At 41.9% G+C, this 23,664-nt stretch overlaps 1 protein-coding gene across 19 annotated transcripts in view; it reads right to left on the bottom strand.

Moving 5' to 3' along the window:
* Add3 (adducin 3) overlaps window positions 1-23,664 on the bottom strand; it is a 107,606-nt gene that overhangs the window by 23,297 nt on the left and 60,645 nt on the right. For all 19 annotated transcript variants that reach the window (XR_015666718.1, NM_001164103.1, NM_031552.2 and 16 more), the window contains 1 exon segment: window positions 7,437-7,648. Coding sequence is in view for 18 of the 19 variants with exons in the window: in XM_087627871.1 (XP_087483997.1) it covers window positions 7,437-7,648 (212 nt within the window). In the remaining variant the exon portion in view is untranslated.

Raw genomic sequence — 23,664 nt, 5'->3', positions numbered from 1 at the left:
TGTTCTCAACTTTCAAATATTAAAAGGGCTAGGCATGGTGATATAGACCTATAATCCCAATACTTAAAAGGTTGAGGCAGGTGGATGTTGATCTTGAGAACAGCCTGGGCTATGTATTAAATTCCAGGTAAGCCATCCAGGGTAACATAGCAAGACTCTAATATATAATAAATAATTATTGCATATTTATACTATCATATAATGTATGCTATATTAATTATATAATATATACAATTTATATATAATATATAACATTATAGTTATAACCGATAATACATTGGTTTCTAATACAGAAACCAATAAACCAATCAACAAAATATTAAAAGCACTTTGTTTAAGATGAGTCATTAATTACATTCTTATATCAAATGTCAAAAAGTAATTCTTTGTAGTTGACTGACATAAACACATGAAAGATTCCTAAAATATGCAATGACTTGCTCAAGCCTGCGCAGCTAATAACTAAAGGGAATAAACATCTACAGGTAGAACTTTGACTTGGGCAGAGGATCTTTTCCTAACTTTATCAGAGCTGGGCTGTACTTCTGAAACCAAGTATCAGGCAGAGGTGTGCTGGGCCAGAGATGTTGAATGAGCCCTGGCACAGGAGCCTTTGGTTGGATGGCGATGCAGCACTAAGGTTATTAGTGGACTGTGGTGACCTGGAGTGCTAGGCCATATGTCTGCCCCATGCAGCAAGGTGCATCAGACACAGCCAGACACTAGCCTGTAGGCAGGCAGCCAGCTTCCACCACACCCTGGCTTCCAGAGGGGAAAGCATGTTAAGTCTCCAGTAACAACATACAAACCCACAGCACAAAGTCATCTTTACACATGAGCACAACAAAGGAGGGACTGGTGATGTGACAGTCTAGAAACAGTACAATTAAGCCAGAATGCTGTCAGGGTGACAGTCTTTAAAGCCTTCAAAGACCAGAGTATAATCCAAGAAATTATGACTATAATCTTCAAAGTATTGACCCAAAAGTCTCCTGTGTTTTAGTTTATCAATGTGTGTGCTGGCAGTGTGCCCCACATGTCTGTTGCGCCCGTGTATTTTCACAGCAGATGTGTAAAGCAGGTTCCTTGTTTACCAGTGAGGAAACAGAAGTACAAGGTAAGTGAGCTTCGTACTAAACGATGGGTGAGGTAAGTCTTGAACACCAATAGAAAACAAGCGGGCTGGAGAGATGGCTCAGAGGGTAAGAGCACAGACTGCTCTTCCAGAGGTCCTGAGTTCAGTTCCCAGCACCCACATGGTGGCTCACAACCATCTGTAATGGGATCTGATGCCCTCTTCTGGGGTGTGTGAAGACAGCTGCAGTGTTCTTGTACATAATAAATAAATAAATCTTAAAAAAAAAACCCAAGCATTGCACGCCAATACATTATGCAATACATTAAGGAAAAGATTTAAAAAGAAGTAATGAACAAACCTGTTGGCTCTGTGGGACTTCACGAGTTTTCTTGTTTTATCTGCCTGCCCTCAGATCCTAACGCTCAGGTCTAACCTTCAGCATCCTTTCATTACAGTGCACATGTTTGCCTGCTTGCTCATTCCGCTGTGTCAGATAGAATTCCTTCCTTTATATCACTGTGTCTTATGTACCCTTCTTCTCGGAGTCCCCTCCTGAATGGCCTCGCTGGGGAAGTCCCAGCGTTCCCTCTCTTCTGTGTCCAGTCTGAACTCTAGACTTCCTCCCGTCTGTTCAGGGCGCCCGTCTTCCGGCTGCACTGCTACCTGTCCTTCCAATGCAGCCACACCAGGAGACAAGAACCATGTGCCTTTCCTTTTCTATGTCTACTTTATCTCAGCTACCATAATACCAACTTTCCATTTTCCTAAAGGATGGCAAAATCCATTAGCTGGGTTATTATTTAGAAAATAGTCTTGTCAGTGTTATTTAAATGGAGGATTGATTTCTTCTGTGTAGTAATTGCATAAAATCTGTCTATCAACTTCTTTGCATGTTACACATTTTAAAGAAGTAATTCAATGTTGCAACTTAAAATCCTACCTGAAAACTTAGTTTGTCTCCAAAACTGACAGTTTAAACAGCTCCCTTATCAAATACAAGTCTAAAATAATGGAGTATATCATGCTTAGGTAAAAAATGCTGAAAGAGTTGCGCTTATCTGAATCTTGCATCCTTTTATTTTCTTTTATTGTTGAGTAAGACTATAAAACTGAGTTTCATAGGGGGCTGGAGAGATGGCTCAGAGGTTAAGAGCACTGGCTGTTCTTCCAGAGGTCCTGAGTTCAATTCCCGGAACCCACATGGTGTTACCATCTATCTGTACTGTGATCTGATGCCCTCTTTATAAAGTGTCTGCCATGCAAGCAGGAAGACGTGGTTCAATCCCATAACTTACATAGAAAGAAGCTTAGCAAATGCCATGGGTGCCGTAGTAACATGAATTGCTAGGGGGGTGACCACACAGGCTGTCAATTTGCATGTGAGGCCTGCTCCACAGAAGGAAACTCATGCCTGGTATTATAAATCTGACCATGATTCCATGACTAGGAACTCATAGGTCCCAGGGATGAACCTACTACTACAATGTGCTAAATGAATGTAATATCAATCTGTGCCTTAAATATGTATCTCTCTACCTACAGATTAATAGAGTTTTCAGCCCTTATCAGAGAAATTCCTACGGGCAGTAGATGGTGTTAGTGCAGAAATTCACAACTGGTCAGGGGTGGTCAGGGGCAGAAGGTAAAATGGCGGTGAGTGCTCAGCCACGAGTTGGGCATCTTCATCACAGCTCTTTCCCTAAGACTCAGAGAACTCGAGGAAGAGGAGGAGGAAGATTAAGAGCCAGAGGTTGGAGAGGGCTGGGGTACAGCAGTGTCTTCTGGACACACAGCAGCTGTGGGTGCCTGCACAAGATCAACCCTTGAATACTCTAGCATGGAGGGGACAGCAGCCTACAAGCCACCATCTCTAGCTAAGGAGCAGCGATGGGTCCAAGAGGAGGGAAGAGGCTCCTTTCTTTGGAGTGTGGCCCTTGGCAGACTGACCATACACTGATGTGTACATTATGGTCAGCACAAATTGGACTTGATGGGATATATGTGTATCATATATATATATACACACACAAACACACACATACATATACATATATACATATATACATATATACATATATACATATACATATATATATATATGGAGAGAGAGAAGAGAGAGAAGAGAGAGAGAGAGAAGGTATAAAATCAAGGAGTAAGAAGAGTTAGGCTGAGGTGTATAGGCTAAATATAATAAAGATATTTTGTGGGTATGTGTAAAATTCTCAAAGGATTAATAAAATATTAAAACAACAACAGAAACAGGTGGAGGCATATGCTTGTAATCCTACCGCAGGGAAGCAGAGACAGGAGGATGTCTAGGGGTAGCTAGCTAGCCAGATTAGCCTACTTGACCGATTTAGGTCACCCACACACACAACCTGCCTGCCAAAAACAAGTGGGGAGGGAGCACTGTCTTTGGCTTCTATGCACCTGTGCACATGAACTCACATACACAAGGGCACCTGAACACACAAACATGGATAAAAGAACAATTTGAAAAGAATCTGACCGGATGGAATCATTTTAGTTAATGCTATAAACAAACAATGAAACAAACACACAGGCAGATTTACTAGTAATGTCTACCTTAGGAGACTTAGGGAACAGAATACTGATTCATGCTAAAGACATCAGATGAGCTCTATCCACTTCTGGATAGTACACTGCATAGTAATTAGTAGAGAGGAAGTGTGTGTGTGTGTGTGTGTGTGTGTGTGTGTGTGTGTGTGTGTGTGGGGTGGGGGATCACAGACTTGCTTCTATGGTAGCGTACAATTATGTGATTAGATTTCTGCTAAAGCACGATAGGACGGAGCACACTGACTTCCTTAGAGTTTCTCCACTAAGAAATGCATTAACCTAGAACTAGATCTCCACTGGTTTTACTGAGGAGAAAAAAACAAATTAACCAAACTTTCTTCTGGATGGTCTTCCTCCTGCACTGACTTTATATGACGGTCAGGGTTGGAATAACTTTCCTTCAAATTGGCATACAAATAAAGTTTATAAAGAATATTTGTGTCTTAACTTTCCTAAGTGACCAGAAAGAAGGTGGTGACTCTAACCAATTGCTCTCCTAAGGGCACGCCAGTTTCTTCTGTGTTTGAAATAAGCTCTGGCACGGGGATGTCTGTTATTTAAACACTATTTGTGTTGGGTGTCTGAGCTACACTACCTCTGCTTCAAACGTGAAAAACACCGTGAAATTCCTAGAAAGAGAATATTTTTCTTCAAAGTTAAAACAAGACAATTCTTTTTTTCCTTATACCCACAACATTTAGACAAATTCTTTGTTCTTTCATTTTTGGCGAAAGAGTAAAGTGCTATTTTTGCATATTTCCATATTTGCATATGCAAAAATCAAATATTCACATTTGTATAGACCCATAGTGTCTTACTCTAGAAAGGCTCCCAGGGTTGGGCTGATTAGCTTAAGCCACAAAAGTGAAGCCAGAGAGGTCTTGTGAGCAGGACCTGCCCCTGCTTTGGTAATTACAGCCTAACAGAACCACACCTGGGTTAAAATTCCAAGGCCGCCATTTAACCAAGCCAAAACCATTCAGCCAGTTCTGTGATGGCTTCCGGTTTCAATCTGTTCATGTGTTGAGTTGGAGTTGTTTGGAGATCACAGCCCGCTATACATTTGTAGCAGGTACCCGGTGCACAGTATAAGTTTAACTAAGAGAGCATTTTGCTTCTGTTAGTTTCTCTCATTTGCTTTCTTCTCAAATGACATTATTTTAAAAATTTATTTAAAATTTAAAATTTATAAACATAAATTAGTAATGTCTTTGCTTTAGGTTTTTATTGATTATAAATTTGTCTAATAAGTAGACTTCAATATATTTGTAGGTGACCAATGAAAATTTAAAAGAATTATAGAGGCAGAAACATTGCAAACTTGTACTTAAAGGAACCAGGGTAGTTAGTGCTGGCACTTGGGGGTGGAAGCTGGAGGGAAGAACACACCCCATTCCGAGCAGCCTTAAAGAAAGGTGCATGTGACGGGAACTCTAGTCTTCTGCAAGGAGCTCCAGAAGAGACGCAGATGACAGCAGCCTGGGCAGGTGTCTGGGCTGCAGGTTTATAGGAAAGCTGAGGCGAGCCCTGACTACTCAGCTAAACTGCTTCTCAGCGGCTGCCTTTCAGAAACATGAGGTAACAAGAATGCTAACTGTGTGAGCTGGTTGGAATGGTTTGCTACCTGGAAGAGGGAACTATTAGAGGCCACAGTGCCGCTTCCTGTAGAGGGAAGTCTGACCCTTTAAAGCAGTGCTTCTCAGCCTTCCCAGTGCTGCTGCCCTTCACTACAGCCCCCACCTCCTGGTGACTCCCACTCATAAAGTTAGTTCTGCTGCTTCATTAACTGTGACTTTGCTACTTATATGAATCATAATGTTAATATTTATACATAGGATATCTGATATGTGACAACCAAATAGGTCACGACCATAGGTTGAGAAATGCTACTTCAAAGGAAAGGTGAACACCACTGTCACACGCTTTTCCAAAATTTCATGAACAAAATTTAACATTCATTAGGCAAAGCTCTAAGGGGAAAAATTATATCTTTTAATTAATTAATTAATTAAATTTTAGCCTCTTCATTTTTTTCTGAGTAAAAACTGACTGTTCTTTTGAGCAGATAAATACCTGTTCTTTTCCATTAATAAAGTCGATACTTTTAATTTGTTAAAAATGGAAATGTATGCCCAGCAGTGGTGGTGTACACCTTTAATCCTTAAGAGGTAGGGGCAGGTGGATTTCTCTGATTTCAAAGCCAGCCTATTCTACAGAGCGACTTCCAGGACAGCCAGGGCTATACAAAGAAACCTTGTCTCAAAATAAATAAATAAATAAATAAAAATAAAAATAAAATATTCTCAAAGCTATGATGTCTTTAATAGAAGAATACTGGAAAACAGAAAAATCTGGCATATAAATGTAGTTAGCACTTTTCCCATTTTTACTGACCGGTTCTCTGGGACATTTATCCTACAAAAAAAGTCAATATTTTACAATCCTGAACAAAACGTGGTCTGGATTTCATTGTTCCAATGCTTTACAGTGCAGGTTACGATAACCGTTTGGTAGTAAGTTAGCTCCTATCTGTGGCAAGGTACAGCGCACGAACTCTGCCATTTTCTCTCTGGCTCGTCTCTGCTTTCTTTGAAAGGCGTCTTTTAAACAGGCACTACACTTAGGAAATCCTTCAAAGCTTGCACTGCTTTATCCCTTGTCTTTCCGTGCTTTCATTAAGGCCACTGCTGAGGGAAAATTACTCAGGATGGAATTCCCCTTTGGCTTTGGACTCAACTTGTGTGATTACCTTCACAGGGCCACAGAACCAAATGATTTACCAGGCCACCAGAAATGCAGCCTGCACGGCCTGTGCTTATTTTAGCAGCAGACCCCTAACCTAGATCCCAGGAGCCTAAGTGAGCCACCTCGGCCTGAGGAGTCCTGCAATCTTCACTACGCATAAACTTAGAAATTCATTCTGCCTCTCAAATCCAGCGACTCTCTCACTTCCCATCATTTTATGGGACCTGTGGAATTCCACTAAAGCAGTGTTTCTTTGTAGGTCGTGACCTCTTTGGGTTCACAGGGTTGGCTAAGATTACTGGAAAACACAGATATTTACATTATGATTCATAATAGTAGAAAAATTAGTTATGAAGTAGCAACAAAGTTAATTTTATGGTTGGGGGTCAGCACAACATAAAGAACTGTATTACAGGGCCACAGCATTAAGGAAGATTGGGAACCACTGCATTAAACCACTGGAAGAAACTTAACAAATTACTCCAATATGATTTAAGTCAACTACTGCGTTGACAAAATTTTCAGCTTACACTAAATTTATAATACACTTTAGTCTAGTTATTGTAGAATACATATATATGTGCCTACATGAGTTAATTTAACAATAGCTTACTAAAGCGCAGAGCTCCTCAAATCCTCAAGTCTTTCTATACTGTTATGAATGTTGAAGTTAGAGTACCCAAAGGGACACAAAATGTGCACATGAATGTAGCTAGCTTGTTCTCCAGTCATGACTGTGGTGCACTTGCTTCTCGGCTCGGATGTCTTAATTGGCTATCCTCCAGCTCTCAGTAGAGCCACTGTCTGTCTTTAGGTGGAATCACACCCAGAAAGCACACACAGAGAATCTACATTATTGAATGACCTCACTACTGTTAAAGTTTCCCTTAGCTCTTATCCGTGAGTCCGCTCAGTCTTTAAGCAGAAGTTCACCGTTTTCCCAGCCCTTCTTTACTGAGGAGTTTCCACTATTTCATTACATCCTAGCAAGGGCTCCAAAGAGGAAGGAAGGCTTAGGGTTGCGTCAGCTCACAGGACTCTGCAGGATCTGAGTGACTCGCTTCCTCTGCTCCATCATATTGAAGTCCTGCCGTAGATCAGGAGACATGTTCCTCTCTCGAAGGTATTCTGGATCACTTTCATTGATTCGGTCAAAATACCTCTCTTTGTGAGGCATGCTGGGAGGAGGAGGGGTGGTGATCACCGCTTGGCTGCTGTCTGAACTCATGCTTCCAGTCTTCTTCCCTACAGAGTAAACACACAGACACTTACTACAGCACCTTGGTAAATCCACTCGACAGGAGCCAAGTACAACTTTTAAACTTTTGGAAACAAATTTTCTTTTAAAAGAACCTTCAGGGACTGGAGAGATGGTTCAGTGGTTAAGAACAACACTGGCTGCTCTTCCAGAGAAGCTGGTTCAGTTCCTAACACCCACACGGAGGCTAACAACTGTCTGTTACTTCAATCCCAGAGGATCCAACACCCTTTTCTGGCCTCTGCATCAGGCACATATGTGGTGCATACATATGAGCAAAATACACACACACACACACACACACACACACACACACCATTAAAGTAAAATCTAAAAAGAGAAGAAATTAAAAAGTGGGCTCATGGAGAAGGTTGCTTGATGGATGCCCAGCGGTGAGAGAGTTGTTCTTAGTGCACTCATGGCTGGATCCCAAGCGCCTTAAAACATAAGACAGCTTCTCCAAGGACACGACAAAAGGTTTTATGTAGAAAACACTTCTTAACAACAACAACAAAAGAAAACAAAACATATCTTAAATTATAATGCTAAGTTAGAAATTACTATTTTCAGAGCTAATAAAAATTCATGTCTAAATACTGAATTTTTAAAAAAATATATGATGTGACATTTTAAATTAATTTAAGGGACTGGAGAAATAGCTCAGTGATTAAGAGTAGGCATTGTGGGGGTTGGGGATTTAGCTCAGTGGTAGAGCGCTTGCCTAGGAAGCGCAAGGCCCTGGGTTCGGTACCCAGCTCCGGAAAAAAAAGACAAAAAGAAAAAGAAAAAAAAAAAAAAGAGTAGGCATTGCTCTTGCAGAGGACCCAGTTTTGGTTCCCAGTGCCCACATCAAACAGCCCACAAATACCTCTAACAAAAGCTCCAGGGGATCCAAAGCCCCACAAAACACAAGCACTGGCCCATCCATGTACACACACACACACACACACACACACACACACACACACACACACACACAAATACACAAAATTAAAAACAAAATAAATATGTAAAAATAAAACTAATTTAACTTAGAATACACGCTAAAGCCAACTCATTTGGATTTGAGGAAGAAAACATAAATTTTTTAGACTTTGGTAAAATTCAGGCAAAAAAAAAAAAAGCCAGTGTCATGTGGTTGAGACATCCTCTTTCTCCTGCTTTGACTTTAAACCCGTATATGTGCATCTTAATTTGCTCTACTGTTTCCCAGGGAAGCTGGAGGCCAGGAGCAGCAGAGTTGACAGGTCTTCATGTCAGGAAGAGGAAACAGCTAAGCATCCTACTCTAGGCAGGGTAGAGAGCAGGGACATCATCACCCACATCTCTGCTCAGTACAGGACCAACCATGGGGAATGATGCCATCTGTCCTGTGTCGACTGTGGAACCTTCCGAGCTAACCAATATTTAGCTACTTAGGGGATAACAGATTGGCCTGCCCTTCCTCTTCAGCTTCCTCCTGCTCTTGTTGCTGTTGTGCTTGTTTTCTTGGTCAAACTGAGTTTTTCAACGGAATGATGCTCAAAACACCCCAGAGTAACGCGCTGCACACTGCCAGTGAGGCGCGTGGGCGGACCTCCCCATGCTGGCTTTGTGTCAGGCCCAGCTTTTGCCCCCCTCAAGATCCTTTCTGTTCCTTAGCAGGTATGATTTCCTGATGTATGATACACACAGGACTAGGTTCCTCAGAATAATTCACTAACTTCCCAAGAGATGTCAGAACTGTGACAGTTGCCACACTGACTACATCACTCAGGCAGAAGGCACTTCATCTCCACATTAGTCAAGGAGATGCCTCAGAAGTTCTATGAACAACTGACTCCCTCATCTGAGGATACCACTTAACTGGGCATGTGACTGTGTTTGAACACTAGGAACAATCGATCGCCGTCTCAGAAACAACAAGCCTCACTGTTGTCTCAGCTTGTGCCTGCTGGCTCGTTATGGGCAATGGCTAACCATCAAGAAGCAATTGTCTATTCTTCACAAAGCTGACTGAATTAGAATCCCCATGTCAAGGATGCTGTCGCCTTTTATCACTGAAAGGCACTTACTGTGGTTTGTGTATAATATCAAAGAGTATATACCCTTTAAAAAAAGCTAATTGCAGTGGTTATCTGGTGCTGGATTCATTTACATAAATTCCTCAAATGGCAACACTGTTGAAATGGAGAACAGAGCAGAGGCTGACCTGTGAGAGAGGACAGTATGCTCAGGGTGGAGTTAAGATTCAATATATGCATTAAGTGACCATGAGCAAAACAAGAAAACCTGAAGAGGGTCAGTGTCAGCCCTGCTACTGAGTGGGTACTGCAACCCAGCTTTAGGTAAGTGTCTTAATGAGAATGTCCTAAGTGCATATGATATTCTCCCACCACGCCCGCTCCGTTCTCTCCCTTCCAGTTCCTCCCTATCACTCCTTCCCCTCCATCATTTCCTCCCAATTTCATTTTTTTAAAGCACTGGTGACCAGTGTTTGCATGTGTTTAGGGCCATCTACTGGAGCAAGGAGACTCTCTCACAGGCCACATCCCTGTAGAAAACTGACTCTCTTCCTCTCAGTAGTTAGGGCTGAGACTTAGCGACTCCCTGTTCCACCCATGGTAGGAATGTAAGTGGCTTGATCTTACCCACGCGAGCTCATGTGTGCAACTTTTCTGTTGTGTCCAGAAAACACTGCTTCACTACTCATCCTCTGCTTGGCTCTTAGATTCTTCCTGGCGCCCTCACCCCTGGGAGAGGTATGTGCTAGAGAAGCTAGAAATGAGCTTCTCTGATGAGGGCTGTGGGATGCACTATCCATGGGAATAAAGATACGAATGTAGAAGGAAGTTTATTTCTACATCCATTTGACAGAAAAAAATAGCAATAAGTTCTCCTTTAGTACATATGACCAACCCAGCCACGGTTTCTTGATGCTGTCTGTGGTGCCAGGCATGAGATCATGAGAGGGGGGCTTTAAATGCATTCAGAAAGTGGCCAGCATTCCCAGAATAGATGTGTTGATAGGCAAGACATTGCTGTAGCTCTTAGGGCTCACATCTGGGTACGACTGATGATGCCTTTCCTCCCCGGACAGCATGGATAGCATCTTCTAGCACTAAGAAAGGTAGCCAGTAGGTATGACACTGCCAAGTTGGTACCAGTCTCATTTCTCCAAGTTCTATGACTCAAACACGTTGTTTTCAGCAATAGGGTCTTACCATCAAGTTCTGTAGGGTAACCAAGGCAATGGCAACAGCCTCTAGTGTTTTAGAGTCTACTGGACCAACAACTCAAAGAGATGTAACCCATTCCTAGCACTGGGCTAAAAATTAGCCTAAGGTGCCTGGAGAGGCACTTCCTCCCATCCACTACTCTACGGTGCCTCCTAGTCTAAGTTAATTACACATGTAGATGTGGATGCTTTTAGGACGCTTCTACAACACTAGCTGTACCTTGTGCCACATGCTCTTTTCAAAGGTCTTTAGTGATATCTCTCCCTAGACTTTCACCTTGTCTTCCCACCCCTCTTCCATTTAAGTTTTGTAAGATGTTACTAATGGGGGGAAATATATGAAGGGTACACAGCTTCCCTGTTGGTTCTTATAATTGCATGTGCAGCTATAATTGTCTAAACTTTTAATTTTAAAGTTTAATCTTAATAACATTAATATTCTGTAAGAGTAGAAAAAAATTAGCAGTCTCCATTTCCAGTGATGTAAGTTTATGATCAGCTCTGCAGAGGGTAAAGTTTATATTACCCCTACCTTTAGACATTTTCAGTACCAGAAAGCATTTTGAAACAGTTTAACCAGTATAACTAAATTGCATCTGAATAAAAATGCATGGACCGTAACACCTGGAATTCAGTACCACAGAGACTTCTCATGATGATTCAACGAGTTGTGGGATGTAAAATGTGGTTATAATAGCAGTTTTCCTAAGCTAACCAAAGCCCTCTGGGACACAGGATGGAATGCAGTATTGGGGAAATACTAATTTCAAGTGTGATCTTGAGAGGAACTTACTCTGTAGTCAGAGCAGTTTAAATATGACTGTAGTCCATGAGACCTTTCACAAAGCTAAATGTCATGGAAAGAAATGGTCTAGAAATTTCAGCTAATTATTAGCCTAAAAAACTCTGAAACCTTCTATTCGTTCTTTCTAATCAAAAAGTAGCCTACCTACCACAGAGTGTTGGACTATGTGCCAGCCACAGGGCTGAGGGAGGCACATAGACTGGCTTGTTTACTTACTGAAATCTTAACTGCAGACATCATGTTCACATTACAGAAGAGGAAGTGAAGTAAAAAGCTACCAAGTGATTGATGGAGACTTCTGGCTAGGTCTGTTGAAGCCAGTAGCCCATGATCCTAATCAATGAAGTGGGCAGCCAGCAGGTTCTTTTCCAATGTCAGTTCACTATCAATGTTGGAAAGCTTTGATCCTCCATCCAAAACCAGCCAGCCAGCCAGCCAACCAACTAAACATGGCCTGTGGTACTTTGAATACTTGGCCCATGGAAAGTGGCACTTTTAGGAGGTATGGCATTACTGGAAGAGGTATGGCCTTATTAGCGGAAGTATGTCACTGTGGGGATGTGCTCTGAGGCTCTACCTGTGCAGAAGAGACCTCCTCCTGGCTGCCTGCAGAAGACAGCCTTCTGCTGCTGCCTTTGGATCAAGATCCAGAACCCTAGCCCTTCCAGTACCAGGCCTGCCTGGACGCTGCCATGCTTCCTGCCTTAGTGATAATGGACTGAACCTCTGAACCTGTAAGTAAATGTTTTCTTTTATGAGTTGGTTTCCTTGGTCATGGTGTCACAGCAATAAATCCCTGAGACACTGTCCTAGGATGAAAGGAACCTGTGCATCGGTCATCTCTGTCCCCCAGGGAAGGAACACCTTAGTGGCGGATTCTCTACTCTTTGCCCAAACGATTCACTCAAAGCATAAATACTTCTGTATCCAGATGATAACTGATAAATTTTAGCTCCATGGACCCTTCATTTTAAAACTGACCACACCTTTTAAAAATACCATACACATCTATCTAGGCATGTTTTTAGTACCTACCAGTAATGCACACCTGAACTTTAAAATAGTATAAACTAGTGAAAACCAGTGCAAACTAGTATCATATCTTTGAACAGTGCTCTGCCAGCTGAAAAAGTATAATTTTTAACATAAAATGTAAAGACTTCTGGCAGTTAACACTATAAACTTGTCAGCCTTGTGGGTTTCCCTCTGGTACACTCTTTGGCTGTTCAGATTAGAAATAGAGACAGAGTGTGGCCAATGAATGACTCCATGGGCAGACACCTGATCTTGACCTTGCTGACATTTGACCTCTGACTTGCATACATGCACACAGACATGAGTGTGATAAGAGACCTGAAGAGGCATTGTTAGGGGTGGGGTTGTAGCTCAGCGGTGGAGCACCTGCCTAGCAGCAATGGTGCTGGAGTTGATCCTCAGCCCTGGGGCTGGGGCTGAGGCTGGGGCTGGGGCTGGGAAGAGGACATTGAGAATAAATAAAACTCGACTTTAAAAGTCTCATGCCCAGTGTCCACGTGGTACCAACGCAGCATGGTGTCAACGGGTAGGATATGACACAGAAGTGCTATCCTAGAACGGTGGCTTTCAGACCCTTTGAAAAAATAGCATTCCACAATAAGAAAACCATTTTCTGCTGTATTTACATAAAAACAGGATATATAATGAAGTAAGTTAATGACCTGATACTCCGGTGGTTATCCTGATATTTTCCATGTTAAGGTCTTTCTCCCCACCTTTTAAAGAAATACTGATGGCACTGATGACTGATCTAGTCCTGGGTTGTGCCATAGGTTTCAATGTGCTGCTCTAGAAATTCTAAGTTAGTCAGTTGAGAAACCAAACAGAGAGATCTATACAGCATGTGTGTGTGGATGCACAGAAAACCGAGGGGTGTGTAAGTAGAAGAGAGAGATGCAACTTCCATTTTTCCTGTGTATATGCATGTGTATGGTTAGGTCCACGTGTGCACGCGTGTGTGCTGTTGCATATACATGTGTGTACCTAGAGGCCAGAGGTTGACATGAGATGCATTCTGTGGTTGGCTCACTGGGCTTGCTGGCTGCCAGCCTAGCCCCAGCTTCAGTCAGAGACCCTGCCTTAAGAGAGTAAGACAGTGAAAGAACAGGCCACTCCCTATCCTTCTCCAGCTTCTGCATGAACACAGGTGCATGTATCCATGTACACAGCTCCACAGATGTCACACATACAGTCCCCAGCCACAACATAAACAAAAAGTGTGGACATTCCACAACATGTGAACTCTTGAAACACTATGAAAAGTAAAAGAAGCCAGTTATCACAGACCACATTTACATGAAATATTTAGAACAGGCAGGCCTGCAGAGCAGAATCTGGATTATTGATTGTTTAAGGTTGGGAGAAAATAAGGAGTGGCTTCTAGTGAGATTTCTTATAAAGAATGATGAAATGTTATAATTATGGTGATAACCATATAATTCTAACGACATGAAAAAATGCGCTGGGGAATAGCTCAACTGGCAGTATCTGCTTAGAATTCATGAAACCCCGGTTTATATCCCGCATCATATAAACCAAGTGTGGTGGAACAAGCCTATAATCCTAGGACTTGGGAGGTGAAGGCAGGAGGACCAAAAGTTCAAAGCTATCCTTGGCTACCTAGCAAGTTCCAGGTTAGGCTGCGTTTCCTGAGAGTCTGCTTCAAAACAACGAAGCCCACCAAGTTATACACTTTGAATAGGAAAAGGATATGATGTGCAATTTATATCCCTATAAAATTATCACCTTAAAAGTTTCACTAGCAAGTTCCTGACCACCTTGCACATCTGGAGTGGAACCTGTGGTAGATCCCCACCACGGCAGGTGCTGGCTGCAGCTACGACTCCTAAGTAACCTGCTCACAGCAACCTGCACCACAGTGGTTTAAACAAAGTGACTGCTTACAAAAACGTCTTTCCAAATTTCAAATTCTCGGTAGTTTTAAGTGTTTTCCAATAAGGAGAGACGCTGTGCATTCAAGTCTCAGCCGACTGCCCCACACTTGGAATAATAATCACACTCGTCAGAGTTCAAAAGCAGCACTTGGTTAAGAAACAAGCGCTGTTTATTGTGTCAGCTCTTCCGACATGGAACAGTGAGCATATCTTAAGTTCTAGGAAACAACTGAGACCCTGCCCAAGCAGCATCAAAGCACAGCCTTAAGCAGGGGTTCTCAGTTTCAGTTGCTCTCATCTGTTGGTCACAGCTTCATGTGCATTGATACAGCAGTCAGTACAGTTGAGAAATGATCAGAACGTGTAGTTAAGAAAAATGGAAACAAGGAAACCTGCCATCAAACAGCGCAGAGGGCACTTTCTACATCCCCCAAAGAGGAACGCTTTAACTCCTGACACCACACTGCACACTGTCGCCGCAGTGGCTGTTGATACCTTGCCAGTTCTCTTGGACTGTGTGGGATTTGAGCAGTACAATGCTCAAGGCATCATACATTGGTACAAAATCATAGTAATGACATGTATGAGTGTTACACGTTACTTTCATTTTATTCCACGGTCTAAATTTACTTCTTCAATGAAAGATAAATGAACAGGGCTATCACAACATTCTTTATAATTGATAACGCTACTGGCACAAGACTAGTGCTGAAGGGAAGAGCTACAGCTCAGTAGTCCATGAGTGGCCTTCCTGGTCTATCAACTTAGTATGCACAAACATGTAAACGAGGTAATTACAGAATGGTTTGATCCAAACACCGAAAAGACAAGTTTCCTTAAGTGCTGAGTTATTAGACACATGGAAGCATCCATTAACATTTTATCATTATGCCATTTCACTTAATGTCTTTAAAAGGTTAGAAGCAGAAGTCGACTAGAGAATTAGCCCAAATTTGTTTTCCAGATTGCATAACAAATGCAGAGGTATTAATAACGAGCTGTGCTTCTACCTACAAACCTCAGTCCTCCTGGAGCAGGCGCTCCCACAACACCCTACACTTCCTCATGACCATACGCCTTATAAACTTGCTGTTTTTCTCTGTTACTCTTGAATAAAACATGTGAGTAAGCATGTACGGACAGACACTAGTAGGAGATGAGCAGACTGAGGGAGGAAGTGCCAGCAGCTATGGATGAGGCCGTAAAGTACTGCAGTGTATCCATATAATTCTGAAGTTAAGCAAGGAGAAAAAGTACTCAGGGCGAGGGGCCTTTCCGGAAGGTTCAGAAGACCACACAGGCCTGCTTAGTATTATGGGAGCTGTAGGTGTTAACTGCATAGATAGCTGCTAATGTATCAGCTATAGGCTATCAGCCAAATGTGAACATTTTCATTTTACCTCTAAAACTAAGTAAGCATTAGTTTGAAAGCTTGAAGGCTTTACTATGAAACAAGCTTGGAAAAGATCTAAAGGGTTAGGTACAATACATCAAATGCACAAGGATGTGACAGACAGACATTCCTAGTGCTCACGAGACAGAGGAAGGGGTGTGTGGAGGGAAAGCCAGCCTGGTTAACACAGCAAGACTGGGACTCAAGAACAACAACAACCAACCAATTAAACAAACAAAAGTAAAGAGAAAGAAAAAAAGAGAAGAAATGGAGGGAAACTGGCTTATCATTATAATCGTGGAGTCTAGTGTGGCGGCTCAGGCCTGTGACTCCAGCACATGAGTTCGAGGCCAGCTTAGGTCACAATACATTCCACATAAGCCTGACCTACAGTGCCTGACTATGTTGAATAAGGAAAGTCAGCGGAGAGATTACATGGGTCAAAAGGTAGAAGTGCTTGCCCATAGGCCCAACAACCTGATTATAACCTGGGACCCCATAAGGTGTCAGGAGAGAACAGACTCCCTAGAGTTGTCCTCTGACAGTCCAGGAACATGGGTACAAGACAGAAGCATGTACACTCCGACATGACGAAACTCTAATCAGTAATTCATTTTCTCATAACCAGATGTTGTGCTCTACACAGATAATCTCACCTTTTCTCATACACACTCTCTATATGTTTACAGTCATAATTTATTGTCAACATGGAATATTTGGAAATGAAATGAGATAAGTAAGGGGAGACCAGAGGACGGGTGACACGAGAGTGCCTCCCGCAGGTTAGTTTGTTACTGCATGAGATCCAGGAAATAATCCAGAAGGTAACATGACAGACGAGGGTTTAGGTGTGTGGTGGGGGTGGGGGACCACTGGAGATTCCAGGCTCACAGTTTAGTTTCTAGCGACTCCTCAGAGTTGACTCGATACCATTTTACTCCTCCTGGGTAAGGACCAGCTCCCACATACTCCACGAATTTCAGTCACTTAACTGTCTGTACAGGACTGAGTTTCAAAACATCAAAACTCCTTGCTTTGACATTTTCTTCAGTTGTGTTTGAAGTCAATTATTCTTTTTTTTTCTTTTCTTTTTTTTCGGAGCTGGGGACCGAACCCAAGGCCTTGCGCTTGCTAGGCAAGCGCTCTATCGCTGAGCTAAATCCCCAACCCCGAAGTCAATTATTCTTAAATATTACAGCACACTACCCATACTCCTCAGAAAAAAAATTTAAATGAATATTAAAAATACAAGTGATATAGAAAACATCCCCAAACTCCCATTTTACATCTATTTCTTAAGCTAAAAAAATTTTGGTTACTTGTTTTGTGTGTGAGTGTGTGATTTTTTTGGTCTTTTGGTTTGGTTTTTGGTTTTTTTGGCCATGAACTTTCAGTCTTCCTGCCTCCATCTCCCAAATTCTTGTATTATAGATATAAAAAAAAATTCAAACTCTCCTCAATCTGAAGAAATCCATCCTACAAAGCACACTATTAAAAGTGAGTTGGGCATATAAAGGAAACTTTTACCTCAAAGTCTAGCAAACTGAGGTGTTACCATACAGCACACGTCTGAATTTCTCCCTGGGGCAGTCCTGTGTTCAGTGGGATAGGAGAGGCCTGCAGGCGGGGCAATAAGACAAAGGGCCTGACTTCAAGAAGGGGAGGAGGGAGGAAGGGGCTGGAGAGATGGCTCAGCAGTTATGAGCGCACCCTGCTCTTGCAGATGCCCTGAGGTCCAGCCCCAGCACCCACTGTTATTGCAGCTCCAGGGAGCCTCTGGCCTCTGCAGGCACGTCCCTCACATGTGCACATGCACGCATGTACACACAACTAAAAAATAAAAGTGAAGTAAAATACACAAGAACATTTAACAGACTTTGAACTATTTCAAGGATTTCAGCTGTAGACTTTGGCTTCCTTTACCATAGCTGATAAAATATAACTGTAAGTAAACAGATTTGTACCACAAAGGGGTCTCATTTAAACAAGATCGTCCAGCCTTTATAATTGGGCTGGTGAGGAAGCCCACAGAATCAGAACATGATCTGCTCTCTTCTTGGAAATGTAGTGTAGGCAAAGATGTGTAGCATTAAATCCAGAGAACAGAGCCTAGAAATTACTTCCAAGTGTCTTTGGTTAGAACCTGCGAGGATAGAAACCTGATGATGGATTTTAAGGGAAGTTCATAAAACGAAGATTCTTCATTAGCCCCAGAAATTTGTTTCACAAAAGTATTTTTTCAAAATCTTTATTTGCCAAAATTATAATCCTTTAGATTTCAAGTTTTTCTTTCCTTTATGATTTATTTGTATGTGCACGTGTGTATAATGTGTGTGCCTAGGCGCTCCTGTAGGGCAGAGGACCACCTCAGGAGTGCTCTCCTCTATGGCGGATGGCGGGGCGGGTCTAGGATCAGACTCAGGTCCACAGGGCTCTTTACCAAGTGCTTTTCCTTGCTGAGCGTCTTGCCAGCCCTACAGCTAAAGTTGAGTATTTCAAAAGGAAATAGAGAATTCCCAGCTTAGGATGGTTTGACTCACAATTTTTTTTTTTTAACTTCATGACATTGTGAGAACAATATATAGTCAGCAGAAATGATACTTTGAATTTTGATCTTTTTTATAGGCCTAATAGTGAGTGGGATGATCTGTTTTTTCTCAAGTTTTTATTAAGTAAAACAACATTCTGTAAACATATAGTAATGGCACTTTGCTCACCATATGGGGTATTTCTCTTCTTTTCTTTTCTTTTTCTTTTTCCCGGAGCTGAGGACCGAACCCAGGGCCTTGCACTTGCTAGGCAAGTGCTCTACCACTGAGCCAAATCCCCAACCCCTTCTCTCTCTTCTTAAAAAATTTCCTCCTTTATTTTTCATGTGTGTAGGTGCTTGCATGTATGTCTGTGCACCAGCTGTGTACAGCCATGCCTGAGCCAGCAGAGGGCAGCAGGTCCCCTGAGACCGAGATCATAAACAGTTTTAAGTTACCAGGTAGGTGCTGGAGGCAAGAGCAGTAAGTGCTCTTAAGCACTGAGCCCCCTCTCTCTGTCCGGGGGCATTTTCTCTTGCTTCTGGGCAAGCAGTAAGGGACTGCATTCAGTCAGCCACTTGAGCGCACACAGTCAGTGCACTCAGCTGCTCTAAGTACACTCTATTATACTACGTACTATGAACACTGTGCTATACTGCATAGCGTTTGTTAGGTTAGGCTTATGAAATGAAAGGTTTACAGGAAGCAATCCTACCCATCACAAGTTACGGATCTACACTGAGCTGCTGGATTATACACCGCCACAAGCCTGCTGTGTCAAGCCAGAAAGGAGACCTGGCCACATTCTCTCCAGAACCTCTGGGAGGAACCGTTGGCAATATCTTGAGTTTCTAGCCCCAGAACTCTCAGGATATAATAAAATGCTGCTGCTTCCTGATATCTCGCTATGCTGGGTATGGCAGCATGAGCAAACTATTCCGATGGAGTTTCCATGCTAACTAATACCTATTTAGGAAACATTTTACTATCATAACAGTGCGGAAAACACACTTCTGCAGAGTTAAGCTTTGCAGAACCAATGAAAAACAGAGTAGTAATTCAAACAAAACATCTGACACAAGGACAAGACAGTGTGTTTTTCACAATGCTGTAACCTTTGCTAAGTATGGAAGACTGAAAAGTTTCTGAGGAAATATGAAGCAAGAAATGTTATCATGTTGGACTGTGAACAGAAATGGTCTTTGTAAAACCCCAGAAGGATGATTCAGCAAGAATTCCAATCACAAACACGAGCTGCAGCGGGGCTCACTTCTTGCACAGCGGACATGTTAGGCAGCTAGCAAATCATAAAATAGTACTTTGATGAAATGCCCTTTTCACTTAAGCAAGGGTGGACTTCAGTGGCCACAGTTAGTTGACATTCTTGCTCTGTATGCGTGCATTTTTGCCCTTTTCTCTACAAGAGAAACTATGTACACCAGATCTCCAGGTTTAGCAGCATGCTGGCATTGCTGGGATTGGTCCCTTCAGGGTATGAGATCCTGGAAGAAGCTGGCTTAGTGCTGCTGAGTGTCAAGTCCATGTAGCTACTGGATTCCACCCTGATATCTGACTTTTTTTTTTTTTTTTTTCCGGAGTTGAGGACCGAATCCAGGGCCTTGAGCTTGCTAGGCAAGCTCTTTACCACTGAGCTAAATCCCCAAGCCCCTGACTTTACTTAATTAAGAAACAGACAAAAGCCTTGCTGAGTTACTAATTTTGAAGTCCTCTAGTCATTCCTGGGTGATCTAAATCCCTTTATTTTTCTACTGGGCAATTTCAAATACTCAAATGCAGAACCCTCCCATTGCTTCTCTCTGAGGACTTCTACCCATTACTACCCTTTGCGAAAAGTACCTTGTCCTGTGTTCTGCCTATGGCAGGTGTGGTAAGTCCCTCATATTCATTGGTCACAGAACTGGGCTCTTTCTAATCGCCTTTTGTTGAGAACCTGCCCTCTTCTTAAGGGTTTGTTTACCTGAATTCATTCTTTGTTCAGCCACTTTGCATTATTTTATTCTTGTGTTTTCACCAAATCACACTGGAATAAAAATGTGGCAAGAGGGGAATGTTTTCAAAATATTCAACATTTCTTGAACTCCTGTGCTATGACTATTTAAGGATGGAGCAAGTTTTAACCATTGAATTAGATAATACCCCTGAGATGTAGTATTGTTACCTCAGTTTATTGAAAAGGAAGTGTCTTACTGCCGTGTGAAGAAACGAGGACGTGAGCAGCTGGGGGTGGGGGGGCATGGCAGCAGGTGAGCAGGGCGGTGCTGGAGCAGGAGCTCTGATCTGTCAAGTATCAGGCAGAGAGTTGGGCAACTGGAATAGCGATGGCTTATTAAACCTCAAAGCCCGCCCTGGTGACACACCTCCTCCAATGAGGTTACATCTCGTAATCTTCTCAAACAGTCCTACCAATGGTTGTGGGGCAGTGGGACATGGGACAGACAGGGACTATGACGACTAAACGTTCAGATTTATGAGTCTCCAGGGGCCATTCTCATTCAAACTACCAACAGGAAACGAGTGGAGACAAAACATTACTTATCCAAGGCCACACACACTCTTGTTTTTGGCTCTAGAACTAGAATTCTCTTCACCTCATATTTCCAAAGTTTGAGTCATTTTAGATAGACTTAAAGTTAAAGTTGTTAAGATCTTTTGGCAAAACTTTTCAACCTCTCTGCTATGCTAGACTCAAATCAAGGTTCCCATCTTAAATGTGAACTCTTTAGTAAGATATATATTTTCATGGACTGGTTATCTTCAAAATCTTTATCTGGACACCAGAAGAGTGAAACGAACAGTTTGTCACTTGGGAATTCTTATCAGATCAGTAACAAACAAACATTCCTGGTTATTTGCAAAATCCAACAATCCACAAAGTGGAATCTAGGCAAGAATTATAATATTTAACTTTAAAAAGGACTTTTCTAGATCTTGGTACCTAGATTACACATGCTCCATTATTTTACCTAGGACGGTGTAAGACATGAGCTGCTGTATAGATCTGCTGGTTCTGTCTGACACAGAAATGGAACTTAGTTTGGAAAGCAGAGTAGCTGATAAGAGTGGGAAACATGAGCGCGTCTGTGCATGCGTGTGTGTGTGTGTGTGTGTGTGTGTGTGCGCGCGCGTGCGCGCGTGGGTGTGTCTTGGTGCTTTCTGACCTGTGCCATTCACCTTCCAGATGACTGTCTGTCCTGGCACACACAGATAGGGAAGAAACAGTGAGGACAGAGGCAGCCCAAATTTCCAAGCTGTTTATTTTTAATAAAAATAGGAAAATCAAAGAGGATTTTAGAAGTCCAATATCAAACTCATAGGGAAGAGATATCATTAAACCAACTTCATCATTTAATTCATGGAAGTCTGTTTAAAAAACAGCAACAGAAATGTTGACTTTAGAAAATGAAGAATCTATAAAGACATTGAGAAACAAACACTAACATATGAATAATAGTAATTCCTATAAGAAATGCTGTCTTTCCGATTACTCCCTAGTTAGAGTGAGTGTCAAAGTTTAAAAGAGTATGAGGTGTTCCTGTTTTGTTTTAACCTATCATTTCTCTTAATAAACAAGTCTGGAGAGAGAGAGCCTACCTTACCCAAATCCCTCTACTTAATCTTACTCTATTTTTACATTGTGAAGATACACAGAATGTGGATTACAGATCACATGCATATATATTCCACTGATATAAGAAAGTTATGAAATATGAATAATACTTTTTTTAAATTCCATAAAGGTTTTAAGATACTAAGGCTTAAGATACTAATTTTTGAAACTAGTGGGCAATAAATAGTCTTTGAAAAAGTCATGTAATACCTTACATTCCACTTCAAAGAAATTAATAAGCATGCATTCAGTGTTAAAAACAGGAAAAATTGGGTTGGGGATTTAGCTCAGTGGTAGAGCACTTGCCTAGCAAGCTCAAGGCCCTGGGTTCGGTCCCCAGCTCCGGAAAAAAAAAAAAAAAAAAACAGGAAAAATTGGAGGTTTTGTTTTCATAAAAATTTAAAGCAACTTATAATATTTTTGAAACTGAGCCTGTTTTCATGGTAATTCAGTAGAGAGTAAACTTTAAGTATTGGTTTTGTGCCACTCACACGTCTGAAGGATTCACTTCTATTGCTAGCTATCTTTAAATTCAGGCCCGAAGCAGCACTCTTGTCTTTCTGTGGCTCACAAAGACTGGACTCACAGCATAGTTCTAGAGTGTCTATTTAGCTGGACTTACAGTCCACATCAAGTACGCTATTGTCAAAGAAAAAGCCATCTTCATGGCTTAGTAATTTAAGTAGTTCTCCACAGTTTGGCCAACATGGTGTGTCTACTTTAGATTTCAAGGAATAACATCAAGGAATAGAGTTATACTCTTGTGAAAAGGCTACAAAGTTTTATTTTAAATATCAGCTCTCATGGTTCTTGGCTGCTACTGAGAAGCACAAGCCACTTGTTACAATTTTTCTCCAGAATACTATTTCCCTAGCCCCTCCCATTAAGGTAGAAAAGCATCTTGCAGTCCCATCTGTAAAACAAAACAACACACTTAGAAGCTAGGGATACAGCTCAGTCACAAAGCACAAGCCTGGTGCACCTCCCACCCCACCCCAGGTCTCAGTCCTCAGCATAAGAACCAGGTAGGGTGGCACATGTGTCTGTAAGCCCAGCACTTGAGAGACAGAGATAGAATCAGAAGTCTGAGGCCATTTTTGGCATTGTGCAGCCCAGGCTACATGAAACTGTCTCAAAACAAAACAAAACGAAGCAAAACAAAACGAACACACAAAACATGAGGAATCCTGGTAGCAGTGCTTATGCGATCTAAAATACCACACAGGTTCTGAAAAAGACTTCAAAGGCCTGCCACTCTTAGGTTGATGGGAAGTGAATTTTCTCCCAAAGGCTTGCCACATTTCTTACACATTTAGACTGTTCTCCCCTCATATCTCTATTATCTGGGTTCAGTCTCTATCTTGAGATCCTATTCAAAGTCAGCTCATTCCTCCCTGTCAAAACATAGCCTTCCTCCACTCCACTCCACTGCATCTAAATTACTTTGTCTCGTCTGTCTAGAAATTGGACCAACAACTTTTTATTATGTGCTTAAAAGTTAC

This window comes from Rattus norvegicus, chromosome 1 (genome assembly GCF_021556685.1).
Source record: "Rattus norvegicus strain SHRSP/BbbUtx chromosome 1, alternate assembly SHRSP_T2T, whole genome shotgun sequence".
NCBI lineage: Eukaryota > Metazoa > Chordata > Mammalia > Rodentia > Muridae > Rattus > Rattus norvegicus.
This window is presented reverse-complemented; position numbering and strand designations above follow the sequence as displayed.